Here is a 14,204-nt window from a genome sequence, read left to right as displayed (position 1 = left end):
TGCCTCTCTTTATCTCAACCCATAAACTTTGTAATTTTCTCCCCATGTTCTGTTAAGGAGGGGGAGTAGCGGGTTGGGTGTCTGGCAGTTGGCCATGATTAACCTACCACAGCCACTGATAAGTTTCTCCAGCTAGTAGTGGACCACAGCATACATTGTCATGCCTCTCTGGTAATACAGACAGACACATATTACATATTTCCATCACTTTATCACTATTGGTTTAAAATACATGGCATCTCTGCTTAATGCCACATCACTGCTTCCTAATTGATTTAGGTAACTACTCTTTGTCACCCTTCACCTTTCCACCTTTTTTTTTTTTTTTCCCTGATCTGTTAGTTTACCAGTTTTCCTACAGTTAATCTCTCCTAGAGAGTCCCTTCAGATTGGGCATTCATCTACAGAATCTTCTATGCCAAGTGTGCTCACCCAACAGGACAAACAGGATTAGTCAAGAACACTTATTCCTGACCAGTGATTACAATGACCCATGGTGAACTTAAATCCAATTATAGTTAATTCTAAATGTAGGAATATATATTTTTGGCAAATAATTAGAGAACAGTCTCTGTGTATGACATAAAACCTTCCAGGTCTCCAATCAGAGGATTGACAAGTTTGAGTTTCTTTATCCTCCCTATCAAGGCTTTGCTTCGTCTTTACAACAGTAGTTGCCTGAACTCTCATGCGTGAATGTTTTCTGAACAGCTAATATTTCTCTTGACCTTTAACACTGAAACTTTGGCAAAGCAAGCTTCACAACTTGATTGGAGCCATGCAGTACGACTTTCATAAGTAACAGCTTGCTTCTTGTTTATTAGTTCATCTTAAAGCACATGATGATTCAGGGAAAAAAAATAAAATAATAAAAGCTGGCTAGCATCAAGGTGCAGTGCAAGAGGAACTAGTGGTGAAGCTATTTCCATGTTTATATAAAATATTCAACAATCTGTAAGGTATACCTTCAATTCAGGGGAACAAAGATGCAGAGATATCTGACCTTAAGTTGTCTGAACCATTACAGATATTTAACAAGTTTGTTAAAGTATAGCTCACCCTGTTCTCTGACATAGGAAGTAGGCTTTCATAGTTTTTAGGGATACATAGATTCATCTGCTTCCAAACTGTTAGCTATGGGTTATTTACTTCTAAAAGTAGAATAAATAACTGTAATTTGAAGTAGTTCTTTATAGGTATTTTAATGTATTTTATTCCTAAACAGCTTATACTAATTGATACGAGCATTCCTGTCAAAAAATAACTCCACTAAGTTTTAATAATACACTCATCAAATTTCCTACTGAACACATTGAAAATTTGCCTTCACTTTTTTTATTTGGGCCATTTTTTTTTTCTAGACATCTGTTACAAGTTAATCTCATTTCTGAGTTTCTCTAAAGACTTTCACTCTTTCCAAAGAAACTTCAGAACACTCTCTCCTACAAATTCTCTGCCATTTTTTTTTTTGATTTTATGTAAGTGAACATAAATCAGCACTTATAACAGCAAGTCTACACATAATAAAATAGAGGTGTTGGTTTATTATTCATGTTTCTATTACTTCCAAAACCACATATGTTATTATGGTCTAACATAAAGCAACTGCAAGATTCCCACCAAACCTACCGATGCTTAGAGTTCTCAAACAATTCCATCACATTTTTAATAAAGCTATTAATTTAAAAAATCAATTTTTCATTTGGGGGCCAAGACTACACATAAGATTACATTATGGTAAACACTGCAGTGGTAATGCATGACTGCCATTTCCACAAGCTATGTTTTTGCTTTGCATTTGCTGGCTCTCTACATTAGAGAATCTTTTGATGTTGATGTTGTGGAACTCCAGGCTGGGAATGATAAGGTTGAATCCCTGTGGGTTAGGATCCGCGGGAAGGCCGGCAAGGCTAGCTTCCTGGTCGGGGTCTGTTATAGACCGCCGAACCAGGATGAGGAGACGGATGAGGAGTTTTATAGGCAACTGACAGAAGTTGCAAAATCGTCGGCGCTTGTCCTCGTGGGGGACTTCAACTTCCCAGACATATCCTGGAAACACAACACGGCACAGAGAAAGCAGTCTAGGAGGTTTCTGGAGAGCGTGGGAGATAGCTTCCTGACGCAGCTGGTCAGTGAACCTACCAGGGGTGATGCCACGCTAGACCTTCTCTTCACAAACAGAGAAGGACTGGTGGGAGATGTGGTGGTCGGAAACTGTCTTGGGCAGAGTGACCACGAAATGGTAGAGTTCTCTATTCTTGGCGAGGCCAGGAAGGGGACCAGTAAAACTGCTGTATTGGACTTCCGGAGGGCTGACTTTGAGCTGCTCAGGATGCTGGTTGGCAGAGTCCCTTGGGAGGCGGTTCTGAAGGGCAGAGGAGTCCAGGAAGGCTGGGCGCTCCTCAAGAAGGAAATCGTGATGGCACAGGAGCGGTCCGTCCCCACGTGTCCAAAGACGAGCCGGCGTGGAGGAAGACCGGCCTGGCTCAACAGAGAGTTGCGGCTTGTGCTTAGCAGAAAAAAGAGGGTTTATAATCTTTGGAAAAAAGGGCGGGCCACTGAGGAGGACTACAAGGATGTAGCGAGGCTGTGCAGGGAGAAAATTAGAAAGGCCAAAGCTCATCTGGAGCTCAACCTAGCTACTGCCGTTAAAGACAACAAAAAATCCTTTTACAAATATATCAACGCGAAACGGAGGACTAAGGAGAATCTCCATCCTTTACTGGATGCGAGGGGAAACCTAGTTACTAAGGATGAGGAAAAGGCTGAGGTGCTTAATGCCACCTTTGCCTCAGTCTTTAGCGGCAATACCGGTTGTTCTCTGGATACCCAGTGCCTTGAGCTGGTGGAAGGGGATGGGGAGCAGGATGTGGCCTTCGCTATCCATGAGGAAATGGTTGGCGACCTGCTACGGAGCTTGGATGTGCGCAAGTCGATGGGGCCGGATGGGATGCACCCGAGGGTACTGAAAGAACTGGCGGAGGAGCTGGCCGAGCCGCTTTCCATCATTTATCGGCAGTCCTGGCTATCGGGGGAGGTCCCAGTTGACTGGCAGCTAGCCAATGTGACGCCCATCTATAAGAAGGGCCGCAGGGCAGACCCGGGGAACTATAGGCCTGTCAGTTTGACCTCAGTGCCAGGAAAGCTCATGGAGCAGATTATCTTGAGGGTCATCACGCGGCACTTGCAGGGCAAGCAGGCGATCAGGCCCAGTCAGCATGGGTTTATGAAAGGCAGGTCCTGCTTGACGAACCTGATCTCCTTCTATGACCAAGTGACGCGCTTGGTGGATGAGGGAAAGGCTGTGGATGTGGTTTACCTTGACCTCAGTAAGGCTTTTGACGCAGTTCCCCACAACATTCTCCTCAAGAAACTGGCTGCTCGGGGCTTGGACTGGCGTACGCTTCGCTGGGTTAGAAACTGGCTGGATAGCCGGGCCCAGAGAGTTGTGGTGAATGGAGTCAAATCTGGTTGGAGGCCGGTCACTAGTGGTGTCCCCCAGGGCTCGGTACTGGGGCCGGTCCTCTTTAATATCTTTATCGATGATCTGGATGAGGGCGTCCAGTGCACCCTCAGTAAGTTTGCAGATGACACCAAGCTAAGTGCGTGTGTCGATCTGCTCGAGGGCAGGAAGGCTCTGCAGGAGGATCTGGATAGGCTGGAGCGATGGGCTGAGGCCAACTGTATGAAGTTCAACAAGGCCAAGTGCCGGGTCCTGCACCTGGGGCACAACAACCCCAAGCAGAGCTACAGGCTGGGAGATGAGTGGCTGGAAAGCTGCCTGGCCGAGAAGGACCTGGGAGTATTGGTGGATAGTCGGCTGAATATGAGCCAGCAGTGTGCCCAAGTGGCCAAGAAGGCCAACAGCATCCTGGCCTGCATAAGAAGCAGTGTGGCCAGCAGGTCTAGGGAAGTGATTGTGCCCCTGTACTCGGCTCTGGTGAGGCCGCACCTCGAGTACTGTGTTCAGTTTTGGGCCCCTCGCTACAGGAAGGACATGGATGTGCTCGAGCGAGTCCAGAGAAGGGTGACCAAGCTGGTGAGGGGTCTGGAGAACAAGTCTTACGAGGAGCGGCTGAGGGAGCTGGGGTTGTTCAGCCTGGAGAAGAGGAGGCTCAGGGGCGACCTTATCGCTCTCTACAGTTACCTTAAAGGAGGCTGTAAAGAGGTGGGGGTTGGTCTGTTCTCCTACGTGCCTGGTGACAGGACGAGGGGGAATGGGCGAAAGTTGCGACAGGGGAGTTTTAGGTTGGATGTTAGGAAGTACTTCTTTACCGAAAGGGTTATTAAGCATTGGAATGGGCTGCCCAGGGAGGTGGTGGAGTCACCATCCCTGGAGGTCTTTAAAAGACGTTTAGATGTAGAGCTTAGCGATATGGTTTAGTGGAGTACTTAGTGTTAGGTCGGAGGTTGGACTCGATGATCTTGAGGTCTCTTCCAACCTAGAAATCTGTGATACTGTGATACTGTGATTTTTTCAAATTTCTATGCATTTTTTCAAATGTCTGTAACTATATATAGTGCCAAGCAGCTCATTCATGAGGTTGTACATATTTACTTTTTACTTGTCTTTTTTCTTTTTTTTTTTTCTTCTGCTTCTTAAAGGTGAAGTGAAAAACAGCTACAATATTGACCTTTCAGGAAACACATGATATTTTCTAAGATTACATTCTTATGTTAATTCTTATTTGAAGAAATTGCAAAGAAAACCAAAGTAAATCAGCCTCACAGCTCACTGATAACATAGCATTACTTATTTTTCTGTTCGCATATATTTACAATAGTCACTCTATTTCATATTGAAATGTTGGTCAACCTTAAAGAGCACTGTATTTATTTTAAGTCTTGAATTCGACAGTATGTTTGAAATGTTTTTCTTCTTCACGGCTTACTTTCATCCAAATGCTGACCTTTCTTTTCCATTTTACAATCTCTAATCCATTTCATCTTCAAAGAAGTATATTATATAAACTTGCAGTCTAAACTCAAAAACTCTTAACCTGCTGCCAGAGTCACTGCTACATCCCTTTTACCTTCAACACTTAAACAAGGATTTGTGATATTCCTGTATCTGATCTTAAGCCATGTTTCACAGAAAGAGCAAAATGTATTGAGTAAAGTAAGTTTTCCCAAACTTAAATCTCTCCAAGATCCTTAAATGACAAAGTATTTCAGAAATTTAAGACAGAAATAATGACACTGCAGCTGCAACAGAGGGATGACATGGGTAAAAAGAAGTAGTCTAACACTACTGTCAAATCTTTGTCATGATCTCTTAAATTTCCTGTCATGTTTCAATTAAGAACAGGAAACAAAAATCAAAATCTTACAAGGAAGAATTTTTTACTTGTTCATACTGCCATAATGCACTAATGTAAAAAACATGAGACATGTACATAGGAGATATTTCAATTTTAGTTGGGCAAAAAAATAAGAACAGCAGATCCAAGTACCCCAGTTTTTAATTGAACACACTCCTAGTATTCCACTACTATTAAATTAGTTACAACTCCAAAGACTTGCTGCATTTCCATACTGCTAAACTTATTTGGAGGACAGTAACTAGCAGGGTGCCCTGGGAGTCAATATTGGGTCCAATCCTGTTCAACATCTTCATTAATGATCTGGATGATGGGGTAAAATGTACCCTCAACAAGTTTGCAGACGACACAAAACTGGGAGGAGTGACTGATATACCAAAGGGTCATGCTGCCATTCAGAGACCACAACAGGCTGGAGAAATGGTCTGATAGGAACCTCATGAAGTTCAGCAAGAAGTAAAAGGTTCTACACTTAGAGAGGAACGGCCCTAGGCAACAGTACATGCTGGGAGCTACCCAGCTGGAAAGCAGCTTTGCAGAAAAGGCCCTGGGGCTCCTGCTGGACACCAAATTGAATATGAGTCAGTGCACTTGCCACTAAGAAGGCTAATGGTATTCCTGGTTTCATTAGGTAAAGTATAACCAGAAGGTTGCGAGGTGATCCTTCTCTGCTACTCAGTGCTGGTGAGGCTGGACATGGAGTGCTGGGTACAGTTCTGAGCCCTCAACTGAAAGACAGACATCGACATACTGTAAAGAGTCCTGTTGAGGGCCACAAATATGATGAAGGGACGGGAGCAGCTCTCCTATGAGGAAATTCAGAGACCTCAGACTGTTTAGCCAAGAGAAAAGAAGGCTTGGGGATCTTTTCAACGTACATAAAAACTGGAAATGAGGGTGCCAAAAAGACAGAGCCAGAGCCAGGCTCTTTTCCATGGTGCCCAGTGACAGGACAAGAAACAATGGGCACAAACTGGAACACAAGCGGTTCCATCTGAACACCAGGAAGCACTTCTGTACTGTGCAGGTGATGGCACACTGGCACAGGTTGCCCGGAGAGGTTGTGGAGTCTCCCTTCTTGAAGAGACTCAAAAGTCATCTGGACATGGTCCTGGGCAACCTGTTCTATGTGGCTCTGCTTGAGCAGGGGTGTTGGACTAGATGACCTCCAGACATCCCTTCCAACCTCAGCCATTCCGTGATTCATATAGCTCTGTGACTCATAACACTAAAAACTCATTACTTACTTGGAAGAAATGATGACAGTGTTTCCTTTAGGTAATGAGAAATCATCAGCATCTCTTCCCACAAGAATAGCGTTATACACCAAAGTTTTAATGCTCGGGTTTTTCAGACGCACCTATCACAGCAACAACAACAAAATTAGCCAAATTGTATTCATTTTTTAAAGCACAAAAAAGAAGTTCTTCAGCTAGGTTCCAAAATGCAAATGAAGGATACCACAAAATAGGAAAGTACTTCAAATAACAATGCAAACCATTTTTCTCCCTAAGAAGCACAGATGTCCTACAGACTGTCTGACCTGTTTTTCTGAGTACTTCTTTTGCAATCTACAATGCATGCCTATGCCAGCTATTAATCTCTTATTCCTCTCTATCTTTATCCCAGAAACCAGTTAAATTCATAGATTTTTCTGTGCTCACAAGCACAGGGGGAAAACATAAGTCAGCATCCCAATCCTGAAGAGAAAAATATTCTTCCCTCTTCTACATTTTGTAGCCAAATGACATGACACTCATTCTTTGTTGCAGTATATACATAATATAATAATAATATATACATGCAGCATGTTTTAACATTGTTCTTCTACAGATCTAAATTCAGTGGTATCAGTACCTGTTTAACAACAGTTGCATGGAGAGCACCTGTAAATTCTATAGTCTTCTTGGGTAAGTAGTGAGGGAGGCTTTCATATAGGTAGACACACAGAATAAGCATCATGACTGGGTTTGGATCACAGATGTCAGTGGCCTAGTATTGAAAACCAAAAAGAAATAATAACCAGATATTCAGCAACTGCAAAACAGGTCAAAGCTTTAGTCCTCAGAGATTCTAGTAAATCACTGGAAAGAGAAGTATAAACTCTTCCATCAGGTGCATGAACTTGATTAGACAGAAGTCTAATCAAATAATGCAGATGGGAGTGGCTTCCCAGATAAATACAGGCAGGAAAGATCAGCCACAGATTTAAACAAGCTCCTAAATAAGGATAATTAAGTATTTTAAAATTTCATGCATAGTATCTTATAAGATAATGTTATTATAATAAAGTTGTCCATAATACACTCAATTTTTACAATTACAGATAATTTCTCTCCTAAAATAAGTATCAGGTCCTACAGAAAAATGTACACACCTGGAAGTAGATTTAAGCAGCAAACCATTGCATTAGGATGTCATCCTATCAAAATGTGCTATTTTTTAATTTAAGACACTTTACTTGGATCCCCATAACTGAGACTCTTTTACTATAGTAATACTTTGAAAAAGATGTACCTACTATGTGCACCTACTTCCTTAAGCAGAGCTTTATAAAGAACACCTTGTAAAATAACTTGAAAATCAGCAAGCAGATAGGTATGAAGCAAAGACTTGCTATAGAAAACTGTACTGTGAGATCTCTCACTAGAATAGGACAACGGAAATCTGCCAGATGACAGCAGCTGTGGTAGTATGGTGAGGATTAACAACAAATCAAAAATAAATAAATACAGTCAATCTAGTAAAATGTGCCATTAGTTAAAGTAAATAATATTGAACAAAGAGTCTAGTTTTTGGCACCGCCACCTCTGCAAAATATTTAAACACTGTTTTTTTTATAAAAAAAATCTGTCCCAAGCAATAGAAATATATCTGTTGGCATAAATAGGTGAAATCCTACTCTTTGCTGGATTATAAATAATAAAAAACTCTAGAAAACACATGGGTTCATGGGTGAATGTTATTCCTACTGTACATTTTTAAGATCAACAACTCTAAATAGCAATCTAGGAGGGTAACATTGTATAAACTTAATTTTCTTTTCCCACTTTTTCAGGAAATTCTCATTTTAAAACTTACTGTCAAACTATTAAAATTTCCAGGGCTCTCTGAGAATAACAAATATTGCTATACATTAATATTTCTTCTCTAAACTACATTATATCAATTTTTCACAGGACCACATTTTCAGCCTCCACGTTACTTTTATGAGCACCTAAATTCTGATGCTCAGCATGACTATAAGATGTTTGTTGCCTAGATGGCGCATTACATGAAAAAAGTTATTTAATTCTTTTTTAATTGCTTCTTATGAAGTAACTTTGATAATGAACCTTTTATTCTAGAACTTCGATATTCTCCAGCAGATTGAACGGATACTATTTTTACAGAAGCAGAATAAAGGAAACAGAGCTGCTATTTAGTCAGTCACCTGCTCTCTGATGCAAGTCTATGTAGCAATATTATTTGCATTAGTTAACATTTCACTTTACTAAATAGCTGCTTCTGGATAAACACATCCTGTATTAAAGTGTATGAGAAAAATGCCACACATTCAGATTATAATGAAAAAAAAATGCAATTTTTTTGATCTAATAAAATTATTGTACAGACTATATTTTCCTATTTTATATTAAGAAGATAAAATAAAGAATGAAAAACAAGATTATTGAAACATCTGAAAAAATGACTTGATTAAGGAGATTTGCATATGTTCTAAAATATGGCCAATGACAGACATGGGATTTAAAGTTTTCTTTCCCTTCCAATCATGTATGTCCAAGGTTATAAAAGCGGTTTTGAAAATGTAATTTTTTTTTTTTTTGGTAGTGTCTGAGAATTGTAAGACATCGACAAAAGCAACAAAAAATCAGAATGCTTGAGGCAGTGGAAGATAAGCCTAAAACAGTCAACTCAATAATACACCTTGATGGAAAGAGCCTGTCCCACGTGGATTCCCACTAGAAACTTTGAAATCAAAATACACGTTTCATTCTCATTATCAGAAACTACTGTTAGTCTTCTTTCTAAAGAGTAATGAAGACCATTTAGGAAAAGAAATTATATTTATTATTTATTAGCCACATGGGCTGGAAAAAGGAGAAAACTTTTTTTGCCTCTTATGGATGTCTTTAAGACAGCAAAAGAGATGTACAGTCATTTATACTACCACCTTAACTGTCTGAGTTATGTTTTTTTTCCAACTTACTGAAAGTTTTAAATTAGAGCACATACTGCTTATTGAGTTTTCTTCCTCTTTTGGCATTATTAAAATGCAACATTAGCTGAAATTTATTGCCTAAAACATAGTACTACAGAATGGTGACTGAGATGTAAACTCCTAAGACAGCAGCACTAAGAAAGCAAAAGGATCCATCAATCCAAGCACAACGCCTCCACTCCCTAACTGCTTCTACTTGATGACTGATGGACCCACAACTGTCAAAGCTTTACTTCAGCTAGCAAACGCTGCATTTTGGCATAATGATTCTGTGAAGAGAAAGGGTATAAAGGGCAAAAATTTACAACTATAGCAGAGCCACCTTCTTCAAACACAATGTAAAAAACCTCAGTTGCTTAAAGCAAACATTCAACAAAGAAAAACCTGTATACAAAATAAGAACCTAAGAGCAGACTATTGGCTCAGACCATGGGCCAAAAGAATACCAATTAGGTATCCTTTTCCACGTGTAGCTACAAGCTGATGCCTAAATGAAAATCATTAGAGGGTTAAGTACACTTGAGAATTTTCCCGATTACAGGCTATTTTCAGCACAAGTCTTCCTGAACCACACATGACTTCTATCCACCTAGAAATCCTCAGTGGATTTGGACACCACAGTACAAAAAGGACATAAAACTAATAGAGAGTGTCCAAAGGAGGGCAGCAAAGATGATGAAGGGTCTGGAAGACAAGACGTATGAGGAGTGGCTGAAGTCCCTTGGTTTGTTCAGCCCAGAGCGGAGCAGGCCGAGGGGAGGCCTCATGGCGGCCTGCAGCTCCCTCACGAGGGGAGCGGAGGGGCAGGCGCTGAGCTCTGCTCTCTGGGGACAGCGACAGGACCCGAGGGGACGGCATGGAGCTGGGACAGGGGAGGGTCAGGCTGGGTGTGAGGGAAAGGTTCTGCACCCAGAGGTGCAGAGGCACTGGGATGGGCTCCCTAGGGCAGTGGTCACGGCACCGAGCCTCCCAGAGTTCAAGAAATTTTGAAAGTGCCCTCAGATACATGATCTGATTTTTCAGTGGTCCTGTGTGGACCCAGGAGTTTGACTGGATGAGCATTGTGGGTGCTCATGAATATCCAACTCAGAATATTCTATGATTCTGTGACTTCTCTTCCAAGCATATATACAGTCTCCCTTTGAATCTGTGTAAAAATTGTAAAGGCAGCTTAAGAGAAGACTGTCACAGCTGAACCAAGGCCCAGCTGGGACATCGTACTGTGGGTGAGCGCATGGCAGTGGGGCAGAGGCAGGCAGCCCTGGGGCTGATGTGGGGACCCGGGCCTGGGCAGGTGGGGGAGTCCCATGGGGCTGCTGAGTAGTAGTCAGGGTGTCCTCAGGGTCTTGAGAGTGATTAAATAACATTCAACCTATGTCATTTGATGACTCTATTTTTATTTAATAGACTGTCATTTAAGCAAAAACACGATTAAGCAAATCATGTTTTTAGCAAGGCTGCAAGGAAACCAGAAGGAGCTCTATCCTTGAACAGATGGACTCCTAATGTCTGCTTTAGGAAGAGGAACCTCTCTGTCTCCATACCCTAAAGCATTATATGGAAGGGTAGGAGGGAAAAAAAAAAAAAAAAAAGGAGAATCTGAGTAGTGGAAAAGATTATGAGTCTTGGCCAATGGACTAAAAGCAGAGGAGGGATGTGGCCCTTTCCTACAGGATAAATATTATTTAAGGAAAGATGACTTCGGTGAAGAAAACTTCATACACTTATTACTGAGTACAGTTCAGCAGTAATTAAAATAAATGCCTGTAGTCCTGCAAATTAAATGTGCAAGAATGTGCTCTATGTGCTTTTTACTACAGCACACGAACTTTTGTTTTGTTTGGTACAGAATACAATAGGAAGGAGAAAATTGACAAGATACATTAGAAATGACAAAACCTTACCATATTTTAACCTGTATACATATTAAATTCAACTTGCATAGCATCTCTTTAGGTAAATTCCAAGTATTCTTCTGCTTTGTCATGTTAGAGACTGTAGGAGAGTCCATATAAAAGGCAGAACTGGAACTCACCTAGTGGCAAAATCATTGACTCCATGGGGCACAATGTAAGAGGAGTTCCTGATTGCTTCCTCCATTTTTCCTTGCCCTGTGCCCAGCCATGCATCATATTCTACTCCCCGTAGTTCTGGCACAGCTCCTCTCTCACCTCATAAGAGAGTGAATATGTAACGGGGTACTGATATGAAACTTCCCTATCACTGTTCAAGATTCCTAGATAATGCTAATCCTCATAATTCTTAAGATTCATTTGATATGCTCTTCATGTACTGCTGTAATCATATGCCTCATCTTACGTTTCTGTTTATTTCCATCACTACTGTGTTTTAGGGTTGGAATTTTATGATGCATTTACTATGTGAGATAAAAAAGTTTCTTTCCTTCCAAACCTTTTAAACCCTAAGTCTGAAAAATATTCTGATGTCTTCCTTTCACTTATTGGAAGCTATTCCAATACAGTTGTTGATTTACACCTCTGATATGCATCTTATCTGCATTTTCATTTAAGATAGCAAAGATAGCAAAGCGTATTAACCATTGGAGCCTAAGTTCCTTTTCCCACCTACTTCTAAGTATTTTGACTTAGATCAGAACTTAATCTCTTGGAAACATTGTTTTATTCTGAGCCATACTCATAAAACTATTTTTGAAATTAATCTACTATTCTAGGAAATAATTTAAATTAAAAAAAAATAAATCAGTGTAGCTCACAACAATGTTCAGCAGAAAATTCAGATAGACCACACGACTGTTCTATGCTCTGGAAAAATCTAAAAGTTAACAAATTTTACATTAGTAATTAACGAAGTTTAACAGATTTATGCCTTAAATTCTATCCACAACAAAGTTTTCCAAAGTATGAAAACCTCACATTTCTGAAAGAGTTAGGTATTTGCTTGTTTGCTTTTTATTTCTACTCAAATGTTGCCTAGCTAAAGAAATTGCTTGACCTGATAAATTGGATAAATTATCATACATCAAATTCTATATATTCCAATTTAGGAAAAGATCAAAACTGGACAAGAAAGTCAAGGGTTAGAAGATTGGTTCTATTCAGACAACAAAGTTATTTAACTGTTTCAACACCATCAGTTCTGTGCTTTCAACTCCAAAGCTAACTCTCTATATTTCCTTTGTATTACTGCATATTCGCCTGTATATTACTAAAGTTCAGTCTTTAGTATTGCTATTACTACTGTTCAGACAGCAGTATATAACTGCTTACAAACAATGCCTCTTGATTTTATGAAAATAGATTTATAAATTAATACAAAAATTAAATGACGTTAACTGCCTATCCGTCATTCTACTTAGTAAGTGCTGGTAGTTCTGTTTTTATCAGCATAGCAAAGTGTAATTGATTGATACAAAATAAAAGGGGAAATGAGAAAAAAAAAAAAAGAGAGAGGGGAAACAGGAAAGTAACAGGAAAAAAATCAGGTTGGTTTAAATTAAAAATAATCACAGTAACTATACATCAAAGTTCCGACAGACAGAAAAAAGGAGACAAAAACTTTATTAAAAATAAATAAAAATCAGGAAGCAGTGGATTGCTGAATCACTTCTTTTCACAATAAATTTCTCTACTCTTCTGAACATATAATTATTAGTTGAATAATGTAATGAAGCAAACCATTCAACAGATGCAAAAAACACCCAAATTTTGCCCACTACAAAGCCTATAAAGTAATGATGAAAATAGATATCCTACACCAAAGAACAGCTTCTAGCAAGACACGAATTACTGAAAAACAGGAAGGCTTGAAATCAGTGGCCATGAGTTGTTACCTAGGTAGTCAATTTAAACTAACAGTGGCAAATGACTATCAAAAATTATGACAAAAGTATTAAACAGTAGGTAATAAAAATCCTATATTGAATTTCCACAACAGAAAGTAATACATTTAATCTTTGATAGATATTTCCAGATCCATAAAGATTAAACACTGAACTTATAGGGAGAACATACAGAATACAACACTGCATGGAACAAAATGACATTCCTAAGTTTATAGAGGCTTATGCAAGTTTATACAAGTGCAGCAGCCAAGGTTTCAATAAACTGGAAGACAGGGTGAGAAATAAACAGCTAGCAAGTCTGGGAAAAAGATCAGATAGTCATTTTGGTATCTAAATAAAGCTTAAGAGTCTATATTTTGATATGTTCATAATATATAAACATTTGAATAGCCTCATTTTAAAAAACTGTATCTATTCCTTGCTAAAAATATATTTATCCCATTTAGATGTATACAGGCTATCATTAAATATATCTCAGATGAGACCATTATCAGGTTTGAGTAATTTTCAATTATTCTAGTAGAAATAAAAAGCAACACCTATTTGGAAACATAAGATGCCTTTCCTTCCATTTCCACAACACGCTTATGGGATGCCAAAGGTTATATTCCAGGTGAACTTAAAATTGGAGATAATCACACAGATCACTCATCTATTGCAATTGCATATGTTTGCAAAGATCTCATCATGCCAGTGAATATTGTCAATAAAGCTGAGTTCTAGCCAAATGCTCTTTATCTACTGCTCTGATTTTTTAGGCTTACAGATCAAAGCATATGGTTGTTTTATATACTTTTATGTGGATGCTTAGGAAGATTCAGTCTTTTAAAACTCTCTT

General features: G+C 39.6%; 1 protein-coding gene across 9 annotated transcripts in view; it reads right to left on the bottom strand.

The window, feature by feature from the left end:
• Positions 1–14,204, bottom strand: part of LOC308187861 (cilia- and flagella-associated protein 47-like) — a 307,333-nt gene that overhangs the window by 205,572 nt on the left and 87,557 nt on the right. For all 9 annotated transcript variants that reach the window (XR_013944960.1, XM_080576253.1, XM_080576256.1 and 6 more), the window contains 2 exons: positions 7,179–7,313; positions 6,569–6,681 (listed from right to left, as the gene is read on the bottom strand). Coding sequence is in view for 8 of the 9 variants with exons in the window: in XM_080576253.1 (XP_080432379.1) it covers positions 6,569–6,681; positions 7,179–7,313 (248 nt within the window). In the remaining variant the exon portion in view is untranslated. The remainder of the gene's footprint in view (positions 1–6,568; positions 6,682–7,178; positions 7,314–14,204) is intronic.

Source organism: Anser brachyrhynchus (genome assembly GCF_964034855.1).
Source record: "Anser brachyrhynchus genome assembly, chromosome: 1".
Lineage (NCBI taxonomy): Eukaryota > Metazoa > Chordata > Aves > Anseriformes > Anatidae > Anser > Anser brachyrhynchus.
Note: the sequence above shows the minus strand (reverse complement) of the source record. Positions and strands in the feature narration are given on the sequence as shown.